We start from the raw sequence: 24,531 nt of genomic DNA, 5'->3' as shown, positions 1-24,531 counted from the left end.
GCTCGCCGATAGCGCGCTCTGCTCCGCTCTTTCCCTCCCTCCTACATGAACACTAACCCTCCCTCCCCGACCATCACCCCCCGTCATAGCTTCGCAGCCGCCACCCTCTTGCCTCTTGCTCTTCCCTCTCTCAAACTCACGGCCCACCTTCCTCCTCGCGCTCTCCTCTCTGTAGTCCTCGAGCTTCGACTCGCGTTCCCGCTCTTTCCCCTCTCTCAAACAACCTCGACGTCGTGCCTCATCGTTCCCTCCAACCGCGTCTCACCAAAGTTTCCGACACACCGGTAACTTATCGGAATTTACTCGTTACTCCGAATTCGTGAGCGACCGCGTGCGCCGCGATAATACCGCGCGCGAGAATACCGATAGACGCCAATAGCATGCTCCGATTGATTTTAAGAAATCACTTGTTTCTTACATCGTCTACTCTCTCTCGGATAATAGGTAATTAAACATCAGTTTCGATTCTCTAGACGTAATCGATCGTGCTGCATTACGATTAATCAGTCCTCGACCGAATGAAAATCTTGTTGTTGCATGTGTATTGTTTATTCGTTGAAATAGGATAAAAGGATCTTTCGCTCCTTTGGTGCACCAATATCGTTTTGAAGTGCCAGTTTGGACGAGTAATATCCTTTTGGAACTAGAACATAGCCAGCTTAGCTTCTTTTGTTCCAAAATCATAAATGTACAGATTTTCACTCTTTTTTCAGTAAAGAATCGATCAGAATGCATTTTGCTTCTGTTCTTACAAAATTAAAACACTGAACGTGACACAACAAACGTGATTGCCAATTGTGTTTTAAGCTTCGTTCGCCAGTTCGAAAATTATCTGATCACTTTTTTGTTCAATTCTGAGTTTCTATAATCCATCGAATCCCACGAGTTGCAATGTTGACAGTGACACGCACGACATTATATAGTGCTTACCATCTAAAACTACGTATTATCGACCAATATGAGATAAAACGTCGATAATTGACTGGCATATAGTTGTTAGTTAAGAAATTACTACAAGAAGTTTAGTGAATAGTTAACGGAATGTTTAACGCTTACCAAGAAAATTTTTCAACGAATGCGTAAAGATATTTACCCAGGAATACTAATCGCGCACCGATTACACGCTCATGTCACTTGTTTACCTCGGAACGATACGATAAATGATACAAGACCGAGATAGGTTAACTACACGGCTTTATTATGAGACATATGTAACAGCGAAGAGAAGAAAAGTGACTAGAGATGCCGACAAAAGGTTAGCATGTGTCGGCATTGTTGTGGGACACGCTTATTACTGTATTAATATAACATAAATTAACCATCCGAGAAGTAATTGCAGAAATACATAGGCACAAAAACATGGCGCCATTGCTTACACGCTAGTGTGCTCCAAATTGTTGTAATTACTTAGAATCTATCTAAAAAAATGAAGAAGAAAGTGCAGCAGCCTGTAATAGTCGATGTTTTTATTTTTAACGATTTCTAGTTATAAACGAATCTTTCACTAATATCATTATCAGTTTACGTTTCAAATGACAAATGATAATGGTGCAAAACATAAACAACATGATTTTCGAAATATGTTACAAATAATCCGCATTCGAACGTGTAAATCTTCGTATGTAAAATATCACGAACATTGTGAAATATAAAAATTGTCTAATGGAGAAACATTGGAAAGTTTCCAAAAAAAGAGATCATTACTTTACTGTGAATTCTAGTTACCTCTGGAAACTATCCAGAGGATGTATAACGTTAGCTTCCTGTGTTATATCGTCAAAAATCTCTCTTTTTAGAAAGAACCAACAAAATTAGCATCATTTTATCTCTTCATTCAGTGTACCTACAACCTGTTCGAATATATACAATAACGGGCAATTCAAAATGTTAGCGCATTCATATCTTATTTTTGCAATAAAAAAAGATCTTTACACGAAGCTACAGTTACCAAATAAAATTTGAAATTTTTTGAATTACATCGAATTAAAATCTACATACGATCTTCTCGTTCCCCGGCTACACTCGCGCGTGATAATCATGTCGAAATCATTAAATTACATTTTACGCACGCGTGTAACATTCTTTCTTGCTATCCACGAAATCCGAAGCACGACAATCTGTACGTACACGAAACCTTACTTACGATTTAACTAGAGGCATTGAGTAACCTTTGTACATGTCTAGTCGCGACTTACGCCAATGTCCAACAAGTTGTCGACATCGAGCTCGGTAAACAGAGCCGCCAATAGAGACTGCACGACATTAATCACTCGGATCGTTTGTCGTCAGCGTCGCGTCATCTTCGATCCCATAGGAAGACGTTAGCGTCGATTTTGAGGAACGCCTGTCTAAGGACGCGTGAATGATTTGGCACTTCTCCAAAATGCAAATTTCACGCGAAGATTATCAGCGGAAGCGTGGACACGCGTTCGTATCCCTTGTAGCATCGCTTAAAGATGAATCATTTAGTTAAAGAGAAACACTTAAGAGTGCGTCTTCGTTCTGCAGCCGCGAGTGAAGCGGAAAAGCGACGCAAACACCAAGCGTTTGATTAAGCGATATAATGAGATGAATAAAATAAAATAAAAAAAAAGAGAGAAGCGTCATGAGAAGCAGTCATTTGGTGTAACTTGTCATCCAAACGGTTACATCTTTGTTTTTATTATAACAAGCTACATCTTTATCGTATCACGCTCGGTTAATCGATAGTAGAATTGTTGAAACATTACGTGCGATCTATCGGAGCGTTGAACTTGGCGAAGTTGCAAAGTTATCGACAACTCTGAACAGGCCGGCGATCAACCGAAGCCAATTACGGTGTTCGGCGATGTAGCAACGTAAATAACTGACGTACGTGGAATAAGGCGCAAAAGCGAAAGAAAAGACGGAGAAAGAGCGAACAGAGAATACGAAATCTAGGTCACGACCCAAATCATTCTCCTCCGGCCTCAGTTTGAATCTTTCGCAATGCATGAAAGTGCCCAAAGCGTTTCGAAAGCCCCCGAATACACGTTGTTTCGCCATGAACTTTTCTCGTTTTCTCCAATTGAATCTCGAGCAAGGCTCGAATAAAACCACCGTGTACTAGACATGCATTAGATATATTCCTTGTTGGAGCTTAACCGTAGATATTTCATGTACCGCACGGAATGTTCTTCATATTCTCGCAACACCGCGTAACGCTTCTTACGTTCGCAATTTCGCTGTCTACTGCTACTTTCTAACTACTTTATTCTATCAACACATTGTAGATCTACTATCTTATGCAAAAACTAACACGTGCCCGCGATCTATCGTTAGTTGCGAGGGTTTCTTCAATAATAAATAAAAAGCTGATCTTATGAATTATAACGTCTTAACGTCATATGTTACCTACGAGCGTAATTGTGATAACACTTGTAATTGCAAATGTTTATGCAAATCGAAATTTATATGAATACGATTTAAAAAACACAACATAAATGCAAATTTGTTACGTCATGTAAATATTATAACGATTACTTTATTTTGGATATTTCGTACATTCTTGTGTATTATGAGAATTCGATACATTTCTGCACATTTAAATTCCTCATAGATAATTGTATAACGATTCATAGTCTATGTAATGTATATAAACGCGTAAACTAATACTCCGAAATCCCACGGTAGCAGTTAAACGTTAATAATGACTATCCAATACCATAGGCAATGTTGTAATGACAATTTACAAAATTTTATACTTTAAACTGTTGTGTTGTTCGTGCTTGTCAATATTTAATATGTAACGCTGTATTCTAGTCGAAGAATTTATATTATAAAATTATAAGAAGAATTAAATATATAGTTATAAGACTACAAAAATTCATCGAAGCAAATGATTAGCCGAGTTCCTATCGTGTTACAGCTTTGATCAGGAATATTCCTGAACGGGACGTATCGAAGCGGAAACACGTGTCCCCGGGTGTTTTTCGAACGAGGCCAGAGGAAATTTCTGCCGACAGCCTTGAAAGTGCACTTGATTCGTGAGCGCGTGCCTCGTAAACGCACAAGGCAACACGCGAGAAAGCTCTGGGTGCTGATGGCGCGTGTTCAGAGACGTTTCGTCAGTCGTTCGACTCGGTCGGTGCGCTCTTTCGATTTCTCGACGTCAGCCACGTCCATACGCAAACGCATATACGTAGCCAGCAACGATCCACGCGGCCACGCGTGCACACGCTAGCCCGTGTATTAGACGATTGCAACGTTGCCTGGCGTGCAACGGGTGCACCGGCGTACCGTGCGCGTTGTTGCCAAGCCATCGAATCAACCGGCATTCCCATAGAACCACGCGAGTGCGCGCTCTCAGCCTTCGAACTTCGCGACTATGCGGACCACCGGGCGAAACTCTCAACGATTCGCGTTTCGAATTTTCTCCTCTTGGTTATGTATAATACATTGCTCGGTTCTTTTTATCCGTCATACGTCCACAATTTAATCACATTACATTCCATTCGACTTCAGATTACACTGCAGATAGATTCTCGGAAGCACCATCGTGTTGTAGAAATAGTATCGAGCGCGATACGATGATACGTTAAGTTTTTGCGCAATGTTAACGCACAAGCGCGCGATTTAATTACACGGTAATTGCATCAAAATATAATGTAGAGATGAAAGTTATGTTTAGTGATCGATAATAATCGAGAGAGCAACGACGAAAGGAATTGTACGCGCAAATGGATATATTGTATAATATAGTATAGTGATGATGCGTGAGAATAATGGCTGAATGCCAGTACGAGTCCACCGCCGAGGACCACGATTGTGCCAGTCGACCGTGTTAAATATACGTATAACTGTAATAACTTTCTAACGGTGTATTCCGATTTGTTTCTTTCGCTCGGCTATTCTTCTCCACGCCGCATTTTGTACTCCATTTCGTGGTGAAATTAGTTTGAATTCGCACGAACACGTCCTACAGCACCGAAAGACCATCCGCGTAATAGGTTGTAAATGACGTCAAGATTAAGTGGAAGATATTCGTACTGAGAGCAATAAAAAGACTGCTTTCGTCAAATAATCACCAGACGATCTTAATACGATAAATTCAGCAGAATTGTTTCATGACTTATAACATTGGTGGATTGCAGATCGAAATACTGTCTACGAGTATAAATTATAAAAATTTTCGGAATACCTTATCGCATCGTTTCTTTCAAAGGAAGTTTTATAGGTAATAAAAAGACGTCGTGGGTCTCGAAACAACTTCAAGGACCAAGCAAGGGTAGGTCAGTACGTTGGGTAAGAGGAAACGCATGCACTCTCCCATCTTTCTGAACACGTCATACGATCTTAATTACATATTCAAGCTTGCAAACAGCATAGATATACGTTTACTTTGAACCTGAGAACAATATAAATAATCAGTTTTATTGTACTTTGTATATTACGATCCATATTTGCATACAATTTGTACTCACGTGTTTGTAGAAAGTATGGAATTATTGGATTTAAATTTCTTAAATAATATACATTCTTATTTTATTTAATGAAAAGTATACAGAAGTATCGTCGTTATAAAATGTGAAAATATGTCGCGACATATCTGACAAGTTGATGACCAAATCCTAGAATAGTCAAGCGAACTCTTCCTGATAACTTATCGCGACTCATGTACGTATAAGTGTTTGTTTACTTTTTAAACGAATGGCACGGCATTGAAGAAATTATCGCCAGTTATTTCGGGTCGTGCTAACCTTTGGGTGACCTCGATTTATGCATCAACAACTATCAAAGTAGTTGCAAAACTTCTGTTTTTACAAAAATATATGTAAATATAGCATAAAACATAAAATAAATAACATAAAGACGTTAAAACAACTATTTACGTAACATTAATTATAAGCTTTACTATATACAATGCAAACCCAGTAAAGTCAAATATAAAGAAAAGACGAAGAAAAGGTATTATGATGTACATCAATATTTTATAAATATTTCAAATTTGTGAAACTGAATAAAAAGAACGCCAGATCTGTAGAACTAGATAAAGAATCCCGAATCGATAAACTTTAAATTTGTAGGAAAGGCAACCTGGGAGCACAGCATGCTCGTAAAAGTACCTAGATCCCAGATCTGTGAGACCCGGTAAAAATATCTTGAATATCCTTCTAATGTCCTTGTACAATTTTTTTATTATAAGAATTGTCTGCTCTTGTTCTGTATTTATTAATTCCTTTTTTGGTGCTATTGTGTTACCATTTTTATTGCTGGAGTTCCATGTTTAATATTGCTTTTTTATTATTACGACTTCTTTATAACATTCACGCTTTCGACAGCTTTGCATTCATTTTTTTTTTTTATTACTACGACTCGGTCTTATAATATCCTTGCGCCGTGTTTTCTCCTATTAAAATAATTTTTTCAGTATTCATGCACTGCTATTTGTTAATGAGATCCTTTTTTTCCTTGGAAAGCTGGATACTCTCGTTCTAAACCGTCTTTATTTCCATAGTAATATCGTTTCCTTGAATATGTAAATTTTCTCAAGTCCTAACTTCAACAGAGACGTACCACAGGTATTGCAGAAGAGAAAATCCTTGTAATAATAAATTACTCTCCATCACGGATTGTGGATGGGCAATGTCTATTAGATAGAAACGAACGTGGAATCCCACAGTAGTCAGGTCGTCTAAGAGGAACGATTTTAGAGAAAGTGACCAACAATGACTATAAGGGTAGAATATCGCCTATGCCAAGTAATAGATCATAGACTTAATTTAATGTATATGTATAGGACACGAGCTTCGACACTAGATCATTCTGTGATGTAGAAATTAAGAATGTAGAAATAAATTTGAACATCCGTGAAAAATATCCTGATAATCACCCATCATCATTTTCTGTGAATCCTCAGAAGTGATACTTAATCTGAAATAGTACGTGATCACGTGAATTCAATTATCCTTTAATAAGGTATACAACCCATTTACTGTACTTGTATCCTTATCGATATCAGATGCTGAGCCCCGCGCATTAACGGTGTGGGTTAATTTATGCAGATGTTCCATCACCTGATCTGCTTAAGATAATTAACAAATAATTAACAAATTACCAGTTATATACTTTATAGTAATTAAAAAATCGATCAAGAGTCAAAAGTCTGGTAAAATAAAGATTTGAAATTCCAATTAGAAGCAGAATATTTGGATATTCTTTTTTATAATGATAAAATATTGCAAGTAACTCCAAATATTATTGCATCAAGCAGTATCACCCCTTATTTGATCCACTAGGGTTTTGCTATAACGTAGAGACTACTAGACTCAAGACGAATATTTGCTGAGATTTTATACTATGCATAATAAATCACAAGAAGTGTTGTCGAGTGATGAAAATCCAAGTGTAGTATTTCAAGAGGAAGGTGTTGCACCACAAGAACACGGAAACTGAAACTGAAACTAGTGGGGGAGAGAAAGAGATTGTAGCACGGCGTCAACTGCGACTCGAGCGAGTCTTAGTCAAGGCAGGTCAAGTCACGTCTAAACCTGACACTCTGATCGCGATTGCAATCCGGGGAGGAGGTCAGATTGAGTCGTGGAGGCCGTATACGTGGCCTTGAACCACGTACACGGCCGTGACTTTATAGAAATAGAAAATATGGATTGCACCGGTATTTCTGACTGTTTTCTGGCACACTCGCCTTCCCATGCGCCACATCTCTATTTTCCACGCGCTCTCGCTTCAACGATACCTGTTTTGATGAAAGAACCACTAATGTAAGCTGAATACCAAAGGTGTCAAACGCAAGGTCTAGCATACATATGAACATTTAAATACGTATGTATAGAAGTTTATTGAATATAAAAGATGAAATCGGATCGATAAAATAAAGAGAACTTGGAAATGATAGTAATTTTAATTGGATTTCATTCTTCGAATTTTGAACGCTATTTCAAATTTCGAATGGAGTTTTACGTGATTCGCGTAAAAATAAAAGTGCAAATGCGCTTTACTCTTTACAGCTAAGCCGAATGAAAAATGCTCAAGGTCCCAAACATATAAATATGTCTGAATATCCAAAGTTGAAAGGAATCAAGACTGCGAAATGTTTTCTTCCATTATTATCATTCGGTAAACTCGTTGCTACCATTGTGAAGAGCTTCCTGATAAAAGAAAATGTTTCTTGCACGAGTCGTGTTTCTATTATGTGCCAATAGCTGTTACGTGTATATCTTGTGTATATCTTACGTGTATATACATCACGTGTACGTACAATGTACACACGTTATTGTATGTTCGTCTCGTAACCAAGGCAGAAAGACGGAAAGCTAGTCGCTTCGATGACTGACAAGTTTGCAACTAGTCATAGTACATAGTATAAATAAGAGTATGTATTTATATTAATGAATTCTCGAATCATTTCGTCAGTAAGATAAAAATTAAAAAGTTCGATTACTAGGTTAATATGTTTATCTCTTTAAAGCAAAATGATGTTGTAAATCTAAACTGAATGATTTGTCAGCATGCTCAAACCGATGATCATCATTAACATTTAACACGACGCGTAAATGAGCTCTGTTATTTATGTAAAGTGCTTAGAAGAATCTCGTGTTCACGAGCTACCGAAGGAAAAAGGTATACGAGAGGGTGAAGAAAAAAGACGACGTCGAGAAAAGTAAAAGAACCAATGGAAAAGAGAAGGAGAGCCAGTGGGCACGAGACAGAAACGGGTTATAGATATCCAGGTCAAACGGCCGCCAACGTGAGCGAGTATTTCTTTCACGTTTACTTATCAATTGTCTGATAGTCTATGCACAATGAATCTAAACTCGTATGAACAGTTACGTACCGTGAATAACGATTTTTAAATTTCTCACGAAACATTGTAACGCTACAGCAATCGATCGGAAAAAAGAGGTATGGTCGATCGAAAGCAAGAAGGCAAAAACAGAAGTGTAAAGGTGGTTTACCATTGTGTGCGCGTATGTGCATACGTTGTAGTTAGGTACGTGTATATAGAATAATGGCTATAGACCAGTAACGAACAATCACGTAAACTCGATAGGAAACAAATATATCGTTTTACTGCTTTATAGATTTTCGAACAGCACCGATGCGGTGTATCAGTGTTTATTATTTGCCCTCGTAATTTTACGAGTGTTTCCTTCGTTCCACCGTCGTTACAACTCTCTAGTTTATCGTAATCATTTCACCCGTTCATAACAGACATATTTATGCTGCAATTAACTCTCGTTAGCGGAAAGCCCATCAAGTACATGACTATGCCGGTATATCAGCCACACTACACCGCGGGCTGATTTCGTTATACCGTTGCAACGTGCTGCCGCAATCCTCTACGCGGAATTAACAATGCAACCCTTCCACGGTTGCCGCCTCAATGACCTACACTTAAGCGCCTTATTATTATTATTACCTAAGAGTAATTATCCAATAAAGCGTGCTGATAGATTTTTATAAAATCGTTTCGCGTTGGAAAGTTACGCTTTGCGCCCGTGTAACAGCCGAGAAACTTGGCTACGAGTTTTCAACATTGTTGTCCATTAACGATCCCTCCGTAAACAATAATTGCAAGCAGTTTCTCGTTACCACTTTCGTCTTTCCTTGGAAAAGAAAAAAAAAATAAGTCGCTAGTTAAGTAATTACAGGAAGTTGTAGCGCGTAAGAACCTTAACAGAAGCGACAGGATACGAACAACAATCATTCGTTTGAAAGGACTCAAACTCTCGGAAAAATAAACAGACCGTCATATCCTTGCGTTCACGGCTCTTTATGGCTTTCCGAGACGCTCAGCAGAGTACTTAACCTAGAACTACTTTTGTAGTTGTCAAATCAAAGGACCTTTAGAACGTTCCCGTGAAAATTAATCAACGACTTTCATCGCGCTGGTTATCTTTACCTTATCGTGAGCAAGTTACGTTAACTATCATATCATTAAGAGCGTCATCTTTCCCGAGGAATCTGAGATATCAACTCTTCGTTAATCAACGTTGCGATAAATTATCCGTCCCTTCATGGGAAATGCGCGATTTTATTATGCCGTTAGCGGAAATATTTTCACGAGTGATTTCAAATTAATCCTATTCTGACACGACACCTGACAGATCCGACAATTTCTCACTAACCAGCTCACTGATAACCGAACATAACGACCAACATCCAGTTTGATTAACGAAGATGATTTTACGCGCGAAAATGTGCAAAGTTGAAAAGTAAGAGTCATATGGGAGAAAATAAAAAAGACAAGGGAATAAAAGTAGAGAAAAGAAAGAACAAGCGTGTGCTTAGCATTGACTAACCCCATTTGGTAGCGAAGCGAGAGAAATCCATTCCAAGGCGCGGAACATTACCCAAACCATCGGCCAGGGCCCTGAAACCCAGCCATGGTTGCCATGGTGACCGCGTCCATCCCCCTCTTCGTACTTGCCTCGTACAACCCTCCGTAGCCCATTTTCCACCCCTTGCTCTGCCGACGCCCACACTACCGCCATCAGCAGCACCACCACCACCACTACCAGCACTGCCACCCGCCACCAATGTCCATCCCCTACCTTCGTGTTTGCCTTCCCTTCCTTCTTCTACGATCTTTTTCATTTTTCATCCTTCCATGTCCTTGCGATATCATTCGACAACGTTCGTTCTATATCAATTTACGGTATCGATTACCGTACTATCGATTATTTGTTCTACCTTGTGATTTACAACGATCTCGTAAGTGTTGCAAGTTACAGGTATGTTTACAAGCTTCCTGTAACTCTGTGATTTAACTGTTTTCTATCGATTGTTGCCCGTCAGCTTGTACAAATTTTTATTTGAAATGGTTCCTGCAATATGTTTCGTTACTTTTGGATGAAATTACAAGTGTACGATATTTTACGTTCTGTTATTTAAAAACGAAAAACGAAACGCGTCCCAGCGCGATCACGCAATTCCCCTCTACCTCCTAGATTAGAATTTTCAGGAGATCTCCTTGTTAGACTCCGCAAACTTTGCATCCGCCGCAAGTAAGACCGAACTAACCAGGCCAGTTAATAAGAAGTTAACTAGAGGAAACAAAAAGAGGGAGAAGGATGTGAGCAAGAAAGTTTACACGGAACTTTCGACGCATAATTACGGACACAACGGCAACGAACGAAATTTAATTCCAGAATTGGGAAGCGAATTTGTAATTGGAGCGCTGATTACCCTGGCCACTTTCTTCCAGCTACAGTTCCAGACGATCACATTCTTGCATGTACCTACAATTGTCTGACAATCCTTTCCAATCTACCTTTCTCTTTCAACGATTCAAAGAAGAGCAAATTCAATACATTACAATTTTCGATCATTGTGTGTTCCTTTTTTTTTATTTTTCTAGATGAACTTATCATTGTCCACACCGAACCAAAAAATCCCATATACTGTAGCAGCTTACTTTCAACGTGCAAAGATCCGAATAAAAAGAAGGGAAAAAGATACGTAAGAACAACCCCGTTTCATTATCAGTACAATTCCGCAGAACAGAGAAACGCGTTTTTTCGCCGAGAATTAAGCGTGAAACACTAGCTGCCGCTCGGGCTACTTTCTTCGCTGTAATTTCAAGGTTGTCTGCCGTGTAATAGCATAGATAAAGCTCTTTCTTTTGTCTGGCGGTATGTCGAGGTCCGCAAGCGTGAACGTAGCAGACGTAGTCCGTTTAGTCGGAGACGTCGTCGAATTAGTTTTCAGGTAGACTGGGACAAGATTCTAACGGTACCACGGCTCGATCGCGGGGCAGGATAGGATGGAATGGCATGGAGTTACAAGGCGGCGCGGGCGGTTCAGTGACCGACCGACCGACCGATCGACTACTCGCTATACTACGTCGTCGTCGGGAGAAAGAGCAAAGCGAAAAAGGAAAACGAGAAATGCAGAAGGGTTCCCTGGGTACTTTGTTTTAGAAGTGGTACTCGTCTCGCTACTTGCGGTCTCGTAACTCGATTCTTAAGCGGATATCATTTGCACCGGGACGATGACGCGTCGATGACAAAGAAGAGGAACGCCACAATTATCATTAACGTCGATAAACTCCATCGCATCGACCAGTAACCCCTCATGACACGTGACAAGCTTTCACAGTTCTTTATTCGAAACACCGTTTCTTTTCCGATGGTAAAGAAAAGCCAAGATTATTCGTTCTCTTCAGAGGTACTGATGTATGTATGCTATGCGTTTGGTTCTTTTTTTATTAGATGACACATATTATCGTGAATAAATATTCTCAAATGTATGAGATCATTTCATTCGAATAACTAATCTTAACGCCCAGTGGTCATACGTATTATATGTACTGAGATAGAAACATAAATACACATATGTTTAGGTACGCGGTATAGATCAGCAATTCTAGTATTAAAAAATATTTACATAGACATGTATGAAGGCAGGAACACAATCTATACCGTTGATCGTTTGAATATCATTCATCCGAATGATCACATACACACGTCGAAATATAATCTAACAGAACTGATTGACATCAATGGAAGTATCGCAACAATGATAGAATACATTCCAATTACGCGAATGGGTGCAGAGAACGCATCGTTCGCGTGGAAGTCTAAAAACCTCAGAAGATTTTCTAATGGAGCTGTAGGCTATCGAGATTGCGACGAGCGATTGCATACGGTTCCGTTGTCTCACCGCAACTGTTCATGCAATTTTCGAAAACACGCAAAAGTTTTATCCGACGATACGAACGTTGACGCCATCCCCCCCCCTCTCTCTCTTACATCAGCCGATTCACCTACGCGTGCACACCGAACTAATACTGGCCCCTTGCTCAGCTGAATAAATTACACAATTTCCCATCTTGTTTCCACTTCTCCTATCGCCTGTCTGTTCTTCGCCCCTTTCCCCACTTCTCCCAGTGTTTCCTCCTTCTGGGGTATTGTATTTCGCTCTCTGGAGGAATCCACCAGACAAATAGAAACGATAGACGTACCCAGTTCACTTGCGCCATCATCCAAACGAACTTTCTTCGCTATCGTCCAAACACGCGTAACACCAAACATGCAAATACGATCTGGTCAAAGAGGAACGTCGTTTTGAGCGACTCTATAACTTTGAGTTATATAGTTAACATCCTGAGTATTTCTGTTAGTGTTAAAGATTCGACAAACCTTTCTTAGTTAAAATGTCCTATGCAGCACTTTTCCATAGATACATATATTGCGATATTTATAGTTATTTTTGTCTTGTCATCGCGTTTTACCAAAATAACGGAGATAGGTTAGGTTATTTTACTTCCGAGCTCTTAAGTTCTAGCGAAATGATCGACAATAAAGTTACAGTGGCAAATGTATTTTTTAATTAAACGATATTTCCTGGCTAAGGTCGATTATCGTCTTTTACGAACATGGTTTCTTTTATTTTAGCGGTTAATCCAACCCTCCTTCGTTACTCAACTGGTTCCTCTCTGAAAAGGAAACATGTCTCATCGCAGGCACAGTACATACACGCTATCTTAACACACCTACTTAAAGAGCGCAAAGGAAGGTCAGTCTATTTATAGAGCACAACCTGGGATCATCGGGCTCTCGACCATCGAGAGTTCTATCGTTGTCTTACATAATGGAATATTGCGCCGGTTTATTAAGGACGCGATTATTGCCTGTCTAAGACTATCCGACGAATCCTTGCAGATGTCTATACTATAACTACTTTCAAATAAACGAACAACTATTCTTAGAATCAGGCTTTTAATCCTGCCTCATGTTTCGAAGGAGGAGGTAAAAGAATCATCAAAACCTATCGTTAAAAGTTCTAGACAACCGGAAATAAAATTTATATTACATAAGAGATACATTAATTATTTCTTAAGAATTCAATGATTTTGTGTAACTTTTTAACTCGTCGTCTTACAGTATCAAGTTATATTTGTGACACGAATAAAGGTAAGTTACATTAGTAATATTACAATTTATGGAATTGATCAGCATAGGTTGCGAAGTACGCAAAATTAGAAATAAAAAATTTATATTACAAAAAGAAGTGATGTTAGGTAAACAACGTAGAGAGAGAAAGTAGAATTTACAGTGAAATTGGCGTAAAAAGGCGTCGTTTGCATTCGTACTTGCATTCGCGACTTTATCGTGAACGCGAGAAAGAAAACAGCTATGAGAAGCTGTCAGTAGAGGGAACGAGAAGCTGGTGGATAGAGTGTAAATCGAAAGAAGTGGGGGGGATAGCGAGAATGCTGCAAGCACGCTAGTAACTTCGGTCGGTCGTGAAAGTGCCGTAAGTCACGTTTTAACGAGCGCCCGATTTATACCGTCGCCGTTCCACTGACCTCGCAATGTCGACACTGTCGCACGCGCTGATACCGAACACACGCTTTCCAGTACGAAAATCTGCGAAATCGACGCGTACGCCATGCGAAAATAAACGTCGTCGATCATTTTGAATCGATATCAAAGTGCGTCGCTGCCGTTTGTTATTTCGCGACCATTGTGAATGGTGCTTGTTTTATTCATTTTCATTTACTGTTCCCATCGTTCGACGCTACATATATACAGTGTGAAGCAAACGTAAAAAATTTTTTATTTTGTGATCTATAACTAAAATAATTGAATCACAGAACATATATTGTTTGAGAAATGTTTTGTAGATATATTATGATATGCGTCATATGAAATTTTCAATTAATAATTTTTCATTAACATTGTAATGAAACATAACTAGCATAATTACCTATGTTGATAAAGCTTGAACCAAATCTGAAAATTAGAAAGTTATTTTAAAATTAGAAAATCTGAAAAATATAAAAGCTACAAAATATTTGATGCAAGTATAGGTATATATATATTCAGTGGGGGACCATCTTTCGTGACACTGTATGTGTAGCTACTAATTTCTCTTTCTGTATTATATGCACGTGACACGAAGTGCGTTTTAACTGAAAATTAATTTGTCTATTAACCTATCTTTAAGATGGATCGTCGTTTTTCTTATGGTTATGCCTCATCCATATTCCGGAGAACCTCAAGCATACTTTGTTCCCACCATCAGTAAACGCACGTGTTCGCGTAGATATGCAAATCGATATTGTCCGCGTCGCTATGTAGCATCTAATTGTCTGTCATAAGCATATAATCATGTTCCTCATGCAGGTTTCTATGCATGTTTTAACCTGCTCATGTACGTGTAATGAACGTATGTTCGTTAGACATATCTGTTATGACTACGTTTACTAATCACACGTTATATTGGTATCTCTGAATAATGATATTTTTGGATGTACGAGCAGTCACTTGCCCCGGTGATCTGTACTATACGTTTCTATACATAATCGAAATGTGTAACCGATCCTTTTGTGGCTAATATAATATATGTATTAGGTTGGTGCATACTAAATGTCGTACATAATTTTAAACACGCACAGTGCCATTGAGACATCATATTGTCATCATCATATAATTGTGTTTCATCAACGATTAGTTTATTTTATTATCCAAGATTTATAAAAACTATGCTTTCTAAAATTAAAAGATTTGAATGATGCAACAGTATCTTTATTTGCAGCTTCGTTTATAATAATTTATACGTTAGAAAATTGCTTAAATGAAATAACGGAAGCTGTTGATTTTTATGATATCTTTACTATACTTAAATCCGTACGAGAAAACTACATTAACGTTTTGTTTATTCGTAATAAGATTTTGATATCATTGTCGTCTTCCTAACATTTAATACACGTAACTTATAGCAATTCTTTTTTTTCTTAATGTAGTTAATAATCGAAGATAAGACAAATGTTACAAATAATATCGACCCGTCAAATTTAAATTTTGGAGAGACGATATTTCATGTGCATCTACTTAATATATATATATATATATATATATATATATATATATATATATATATATATATATATATATATATATATATATATATATATATATATATATATATATATATATATATATATATATATATATATATATATATATATATATATATATATATATATATATATATATATATATATATATATATATATATATATATATATATATATATATATATATATATATATATATATATATATATATATATATATATATATATATATATATATATATATATATATATATATATATATATATATATATATATATATATATATATATATATATATATATATATATATATATATATATATATATATATATATATATATATATATATATACATTATAATATATAATATACATATTTATTATATATATATGTATATACACGTTCAAAAGTATCGGTAAATTTTATTCAAACAATGAAACGAAATAAAATAAGGAAGATGCAGTACATAATAATTATATTTTTGTTAGCGTGAATATATCATTCAATTATTTTGAATTATCAATGTATTTTGCGGTAGTAATAGGAAACGAACGTTTTCGAACAGATTAATATAATCTAGTCTAAATTCGCACGTGCCACAGCTAGTGGCAAGGCTTTGTACCATAGATATAATGTACGATCCGTATCTATACCTGTGTAACCGTGTTTGCGCGTATCTACATAAATCCACATGTGTTACTCCAGACGTTGAATCGCATTTCACGTGTACGAGGTGACAGCCTTCGCAGCAATAACAAGGTAACAAATTTTTAATGAACGTGTTCTACGCATTATTCGCAAGTACGTGCATTACTTTCGTGTGAACGTCAGTAAAGTGACGTGTGAATAACATAAATAACATTTGGATGAGCGATAAATCAAAGCTATCGTACTAAACAAATGAAACTTCCATTATCTTTTTTCCGTTAATTAATAATTTCGGATATATATATATATATATATATATATATATATATATATATATATATATATATATATATATATATATATATATATATATATATATATATATATATATATATATATATATATATATATATATATATATATATATATATATATATATATATATATATATATATATATATATGTACGTACACTCAAATATCACAGATAATATTACACGCAATTCATTTCTGTGTCAAAAGATTGTATTAGAAACGGCGATGTCAGAGACGTTTCCGATAAAAAAAATAATAAAATGCTGTTGCTAAATCACATATATCTATGTATACATGAAAATGATATATTACTATTTTTTAGCGATTTTAACAATACATTATATGACGTTAAACTGCAGTAAAAGAGAGCAGTGAAACAAGAAATAGTAATTTTAATTTTCAAGTGTACTAATAACTAGGTTACTGGAGCAAGAAAGTTGGAGTACGATGAGAAATAAAAAGAAAGTTCTATATAAAGACACGCTAATATAGTGCTTTAAAAATATTCTTATCATAATTTTTATCTCAGAGCATCGCACAAATTTAGATGTCTAAATAATTTGCTGTTTTTCTTTTTCGTATTTGTTGCCACTATTTAAAAAATATAACTGACTCAAATTTAAATGGTTACTTTCTAAAAATGTCGATGTCGGCGCTGTCCGAAATTTTTATATGTTCATTCAACAAATATCGAATATAAATTTATTTTAAACAATTGATAATGTATATTATACTTTATATCAAATTTTTACATCGCAGTGCCATCTGTTAACGCGCACATTGACTTAGAAAATCGAATATTACCGTGTAATCAGCATCATTGACTAATACAGTCAGAATGCTCTTTTCAATAGATGGCGCGTTCACTGTTTTATCGACGAATCGAAAGAAAGAGATACACGCAACGAGGAATAGAATTCCTAACCATGATGCATATCACGATACCACGATCATATAAAGATACTAGACCTGACATCTTAAGGGACTTCGTGTTACATGTTCCAAAATATCCACCCTCCTTTTACGCAAAAATACATATGTATGTAGTACGTACATGCTAACTTTAAACAAATTCCTTTTTTGATGTCTGTTTGCTGATTCCTTCAAAACCTTGAATACTTTCGATATACTGTCTTGAAATACATTGCATACTTTTACCGTGCCGATTTTGTATGGATTTCTGAAATCAACTTGAATTTAAATTAATTTAAACAAAATTAAAAACTCTTTTATTGGCTCTGCCTATCGGAAACCTGAAGTCTTTCCTATAAGTCTTGATACAAAAATTTAGAGATCTATTTATCCCGAACAATAATACAAACAAACTATAAATCTTTTATTCTATCTTTTCTTCTTCGCAGTACTAATTTACTAAATTCAGATATAAAATCAAAAATTCTCAATATAAATCGTGAAGAGTGCTTCATGCAATATTTACAAAAGTAATTATATACAGAATGAACTATTAAAAATAAAGAAAGTAAAAAAGAATTAGAAAACTGTCGAAAGCAAAGGTAGGGTATTTTAGCTAGGTATAAATATTAATCTACACACTCATATTTCAATATTCATAGCACTAATAATGAGACATCCAGTGCAACGATATAGGAAACTGCTCGTGTTACCTGCACAAGATAATCCAGGAACATGGTTCCACAGGTCAGTGGAAGAAAATTGAGCATGATACAGGCGCGACACTACTTCAGAAAACGCGATTATTCATCAACGTAACTTTACCTAGAAAACTAATTAAAACAATCGCGATGGAAGTCCGCAACACTAATTGTTAAAACAAATGTAATAAAAATTGCTATCTACCTAGGAACAAAAAGCTACTTCCAATATTATGATATTACAAATTGCAATACTGTAAAATTAATGAAAAAGTTAACTTTAGATGTTAATAAACAAGATGAAATCTAATATACATGTATTATTCTTTAAGAAATTCTATTAATTCATAGATTGCTAAAGACAGTAGCGCACAAGTAGCGAAGACAACAGAACAGTAAAAAGCACCACGTAATTAAAATCAGGTATTTCATAAGAAGATATATTTTAATGCCACGCTTTCCAACAGTACAATCACATTCCGCGCCAAAATTTCACCTAACTCCTGATTGGCTAGAGCGGAACAACTGATTTATCATTGCCACTCGCAAAATTGACATATTGTGTGCCAAGAAATTTATTTTGATCAACAACCTATACATGGTATGTTTATATGTTATCAACATGTTATAATTAAGTGTACATAATTAAGTGGATATAATGTTCTTCTTTTATTAAATGATATAATACAAGTAATTAAAATAATATTTTACAGTAATTTTATATTAGAAACTAAAGCACGTTTGAGCGGATGTATGAGATTTATACCTTGAGCTTCACTTACAGGAAACATACATTTTATTTCACGAGTGTAACGAGTATAATAATCTTAAGGAAAATAAAAAAAGCAGCTGCATTTTAAAAATGCTTACTAAAAAATTTTAACTGTAATTTATTGTGAAATAAATTATATTTAATATTTGCGTGAATTTATTTCATCTTAACAACTTCTCCCATTTTTCTACGAAAAGGCCACCACTGACACTGGGTCAATATTCCCAAACTTCAAAAATTTTTATCTGATCCTCTGTTCGGCCATCTTCGAACGATGCACGCGAACCATTATGTGTCTGCAAAATAAAACATATGTAAAGACCTTGCAGATTTGAAAAGTTGAACAGACGCGGACAGTTAAATATAACTAATACAAGTATTCGCACAAAATTCAAGTCGTGAATACTTTAAACTTCATCAATTCAAAGTTACCGGCTTTGAGATTAAAACTATCATTTTCATACCAAAAAATACTACCCCATTGTTATTATAATATTTTATTGTGACATCTTTATTATGACAAACCAAAAATATAATCGATAAGGTGCGTTTATTGATTATTACGTCACTCAGCCACAATATTCATTTTCAAATCTTCAACACAAGTTTCAAAACTTTTCACATAAACTATCCAATTCTTTCCAATAAATTATATGTTGTGTAATAATAAAAAATAAATGAGAAGGTAAATGATTTTATTTCTCAAAATAAGTTATTTATAATTTGTAATTTCATAGTCAATGATTCGATGTCCTGTAAAATGCTACATCCATTTTTAACATTTTTGACAATTAAGTTGAATATAATTCCTATATTTGCCGTAGCAAATCACTGAGGGCGTAAGATATACTAATCTCTGATCTCTTTCAATGTCGGTATTTCAGAACGTGACACACGAAGTGCCATATAATTGTCAAGTCTATCCTGTATTTAGTCAATGATTTTAGTATAAGTTAGATGTTTTAATTGGTTTAACATTATATTTATTTATATCTTTTATTTGTATTAATTAGTACAAAAATATAAGAAATGTATTCTGTACATAACTATATAAAAACTTATATGTAGCTACTTGCTACATATAACAAACAACTCTACAATATAATGGAATTATATACACAATGTACGATCTACTTTGACAAATTCTCTACCAGTATATATAATTTCTAATAAAAGTAACAATTAACATTTTGTGTTTCACATAAGCGATTTTTTTGATCATTTAATTTCAGAATATTTGAAGTAAATATTTTTCCCCTATTAGATGTATTTCCCCTAAATGGATCGATTCATTCGAACGATTCATACCATAACACTTTATGTTTCATGCAATTTACGTACTTACGAAATATTATGTATTGTTTTATAAAGGTGTAAAGAACATTCAGATGTGAAGTGCAAATGTAACTTTTAATATAACATATATATATACATAGAAACATTAGTTGATATTAATATATATAATTTTCTGTTTGTGTACCGTTATGTCTAATTTTCCCGCAATACGTTTATCAACACGAAGAATTGTGGCGCCAAAGCAATATACGCGTAACATCGGTTTTAATGATCGTACATTCTTGGAACAAAATTTTAAAGAATTACCGAACAATTTGTCAGTATTGTGATAATTTATTGCCACTTCAAGATTACTTTATTTTCGAGACGCGTTATGTAGCTTTTAAACATCGTCATTTTATTTTTGTACGTAAGAACTTTATTTCATCTCATTTCACTGTATTGTTTATTGTTATTTTCCACCATTACTATATATTATTTATAATTCTCTCAGTTCAAGAATTATGTCGGATCCTGGATTCTCGTTTGACGAAGAAACGCTATCTCCGGATATCTTCAATGATATAGATAACGTGACAAATAACCCTGTAAATTCTGATGATTGTAAGATATTAATTGAGCACATTTAATTTTGAAGATTTGTTGTCCGGGAAAATTAAAACTACGTGTATACTATTTATGTTATATGTACATACAATATTTTGTATATTTTTTTGAAATTGGTTATTCAATCGCATTTCATTTCATAAAGCAAGCTCAATGTCTATTGATGTTAATGGACCAGAACCTTTGGATGATGTACCTGAATGGAAAGGTGTGAGCATGGATGAGATACGTAAAGGTCTAGGTGTATATGATAGCCAGGAGTTACCACCTATTTGCCCTTCTCCATCTCATATAGTATTAATATCGGTATGGGTTAAATTGAATAAATATTTTTCATTAATGCATATGAATTTTAACTTAAAAATTATTTAAAATAGTTGCCATTACCGGCACGTGGAACGCCAAAACCATATCCTACTCATCAAGTAGAAAAATGGTGTCAAGATTATGTTAGGATGCCGCATTCAAAACGTAGTGTGTATCCAATAGATGAGGTAAGTGAGAGATGACAACAAGTAAAACCTAGTATTATTTTCTACTCTGCAATTTCTAAATGATATAATTATTATTACAGAATGGATCTCGACGTTGTCGAAACAGATGGGAAATAATACAGGAATCATTACTTCAAAGTTTTGTTTCGACTCATCAGTTAGAAAATGCAATACTTTCTTATAATCACACATATGCACAGCGTTGGGATTTTACTGCACTGCACCATTTTTTTTCTGAGGTAAAACCTTAAATTTTATATACCTTTTTCACAATGTACTCTTTATATATTCACATTGTACAATAATTTCATACTAAAGGTACTTGATGAAGATGAAACAAATAATTTCTTTGAAACTTTGATGCCAAAGATGGTTCAGCTTGCTTTGCAACTTCCTGTTTTGGTAACTAGTTCAGTGCCTCTTTTGAAACGTCACACTAATGGCACAATCAGTCTTAGCCAGTTACAAATAGCCTCTTTATTAGCTAATGCATTTTTCTGTACATTTCCAAGACGTAACTCAACTAATCCGCAATCTGAATATGGAAGATATCCATACATCAATTTCAATAGGTATTTTGTTATATGATTATAACCTTTAATAGGATTAAAATAGATCATACTATACAAATGTAATTAACCAAACAGTAGTACTAGCAGAACTAATTATGCGTAATTTAATAGTTATATACACTTAATATATTAATATATACATTTACATAGGTTGTTTTCAGCATATAAAGAGGAAAAATGGAATAAGTGTGAATCTGTAATGGAGAAGATGAAATGTATATTTCATTATTTTCGGAGAGTAACATCTAAAGGTGGATACGTTACGATTTATTTAATGAAGTATTAGTAAAGAATCAATACATTATTTATTATAATTTTTCCATAGAGCAGCCCCAGAAGGTGTGGTAACAATACAACGGCGTTATATTCCTAAATCTGATTGCCCAAAATGGGATGAACAAGTACAAAAACTATTACCCTTACATACTACAAGTAAAGGGACGATAGAAGCAGAAGGAACTGGATTTTTGCAAGTGGATTTTGCGAATAGGTACCTTATATTTTTGTAGTCAATATTAAACTAAAGCGATATTTGTTATAAAAATTGAAAACTCTTCTAGATATGTAGGTGGTGGAGTTCTTGGTTTAGGATGTGTACAAGAAGAGATAAGATTTGTAATTTGTCCTGAATTGATGGTAACAATGCTTGTTACAGAAGAATTAGACGATACTGAAGCATTAATTGTCAGTGGTATTGAAAGATATAGTAAATACAAAGGTTATAGTAACAGCTTTAAATGGATGGGAGACTATGTTGATGAAACACCTAAAGATAGCAGTGGAAGACGATTAACATCTATTGTTGCGATCGATGCCCTGTATTTTACGCACTCAGAAGCGCAATTTAACATAAATAATATAATAAGAGAACTTAATAAGGTTAAAAGTCGATGTCTATATTTATGTTAGATAGTTGATTCTTAATCAATTAATTGTATAAAATTTAGCAATATTATTTTTTGTAGGCATATGTTGGATTTGTCGGTTGTGAAGGTAGTAAAAACAACCTGCCACCTATTGCAACCGGGAATTGGGGATGCGGTGCATTTCGTGGAAATCCAAAACTGAAAGTTTTATTGCAGTTAATGGCAGCAGCTGTAGCAGGTCGATCAATGGTTTACTTTACCTTTGGAGACACAAATTTACGAGATGACATTGCTGAAATCTACATGCATTTTGTAAAACATGAAACAAATATAGGTATTGGTCTACATTAGAATATTTTTTAGTTATTTGGAATGTATAGAATTATTTAAAAAATGTTATATTATATATTTTTAGCTCACATTTTTTCATTATTGGTGCAGTATCAAGAATTTGCTTCAACAAGAAATTCAGATTTCTATCGTTTTTTATATAATCGAAGTAAAATAAAACCAATTACTCAACATTTCAGTAAAAATATTCACACAAAAATTTCTACAACAAAAGAAGTTTTTAGAAAAAGTAAATGCGTTAATAACGGAGAAAAGAGATTATTTCATTTGGATGTTAAGAAGTATCCGCAAATAGAAGAAGAAAAAATACAAGATTGGTTAACAAATGTTGATGAAGATGGTATAGATAAAAAGAAAACAGAGATTTTAAAGGAAGAATATGTAGATGTTAAAAGAACTGTAGAAAAAGAACAGATTCAGGGTAAAGATAATATAAAAAAAAAAGAAGGGCAAATTCACGATAGGGATAGTACAGAGAAAAAAAAGAAATCATCTTTATGGAGACTTTTAGAGGATACGGCGCAAGCTAAAACAATTCAAGAACATCGATTATCTGGTTTGGAATTATTAGATTCAAAGCAAGAGCTTATTTCACAATATTTAGATAATGGTTGCAGTAAATCGACTAAAGATGAAAGTCGTCAGTCAATACCGATATCTACAGACTCGCATAATATACAGGAATCAACTCAAACTTTAAGTGAAATCTCTGTACCTTCACATAAACACGAATCGCCAACCAAGAAAGTTGGACAAAGAAAAATTTCAGACTTTTTCCAATCAACAAGTTAAAGATCTTTAAATATATAAATTAAGGTGATCTGTTAAACAATTACATTTTCACACATGACTTTCTAAATAGACATACATACTTTGTATATAATGTAATAACGAAAATAAATAAAAAACTAATTAATTTTGCAAGCATTGTCTTTTTATTATTACTGTATCATTTCATTAATAATTAACCTACATATGTAAACGCCTTCAGATGTAAATATATAACATCACATATCTTTTCTGCGATTAATTTTTTATTATAATTAATATAATATAAAGTAAACGACAATAATATTTTATTGTATATGAACATAAGGAGGTAACATAGATTCAAAAAGTGAATAGATCTGTGATTATTAGCAGTCACGTGATACTTA

At 34.8% G+C, this 24,531-nt stretch overlaps 1 protein-coding gene across 5 annotated transcripts; it reads left to right on the top strand.

The window, feature by feature from the left end:
* Positions 1–20,255: 20,255 nt before the first annotated feature.
* On the top strand, positions 20,256–24,275 carry LOC105680997 (poly(ADP-ribose) glycohydrolase). Of its 5 annotated transcripts, none has more exons than XM_024368875.2 (11): positions 20,256–20,431; positions 20,979–21,088; positions 21,237–21,397; positions 21,469–21,585; positions 21,666–21,824; positions 21,904–22,157; positions 22,308–22,408; positions 22,488–22,647; positions 22,718–23,036; positions 23,123–23,357; positions 23,439–24,275. In XM_024368875.2, exons 2-11 carry the CDS (start codon positions 20,989–20,991, stop codon positions 24,164–24,166), a joined length of 2,334 nt encoding a protein of 777 aa, XP_024224643.1. In that variant the 5' UTR covers positions 20,256–20,431; positions 20,979–20,988; the 3' UTR covers positions 24,167–24,275. The 5 variants fall into 5 exon arrangements, with proteins under 5 accessions (XP_024224643.1, XP_024224642.1, XP_024224645.1 ...); XM_024368874.2 differs by lacking the exon at positions 20,256–20,431 and adding an exon at positions 20,477–20,592; XM_024368873.2 differs by lacking the exon at positions 20,256–20,431 and adding an exon at positions 20,502–20,890.
* The last annotated feature ends 256 nt before the right edge of the window (positions 24,276–24,531 follow it).

This window comes from Bombus impatiens, unplaced genomic scaffold, assembly GCF_000188095.3.
Source record: "Bombus impatiens unplaced genomic scaffold, BIMP_2.2 scf_0487, whole genome shotgun sequence".
NCBI classification, from domain to species: domain Eukaryota; kingdom Metazoa; phylum Arthropoda; class Insecta; order Hymenoptera; family Apidae; genus Bombus; species Bombus impatiens.
Note: the sequence above shows the minus strand (reverse complement) of the source record. Positions and strands in the feature narration are given on the sequence as shown.

Coding starts and splice junctions, on each gene's coding strand:
- LOC105680997 (XM_024368875.2), top strand. CDS start 20,989: ATGTCGGATCCTGGATTCTCGTTTGACGAAGAAACGCTATCTCCGGAT. Junction 22,409..22,487: donor TCGGAGAGTAACATCTAAAG/GTGGATACGTTA, acceptor TCCATAGAGCAG/CCCCAGAAGGTGTGGTAACA. Junction 23,037..23,122: donor TAATAAGAGAACTTAATAAG/GTTAAAAGTCGA, acceptor TATTTTTTGTAG/GCATATGTTGGATTTGTCGG.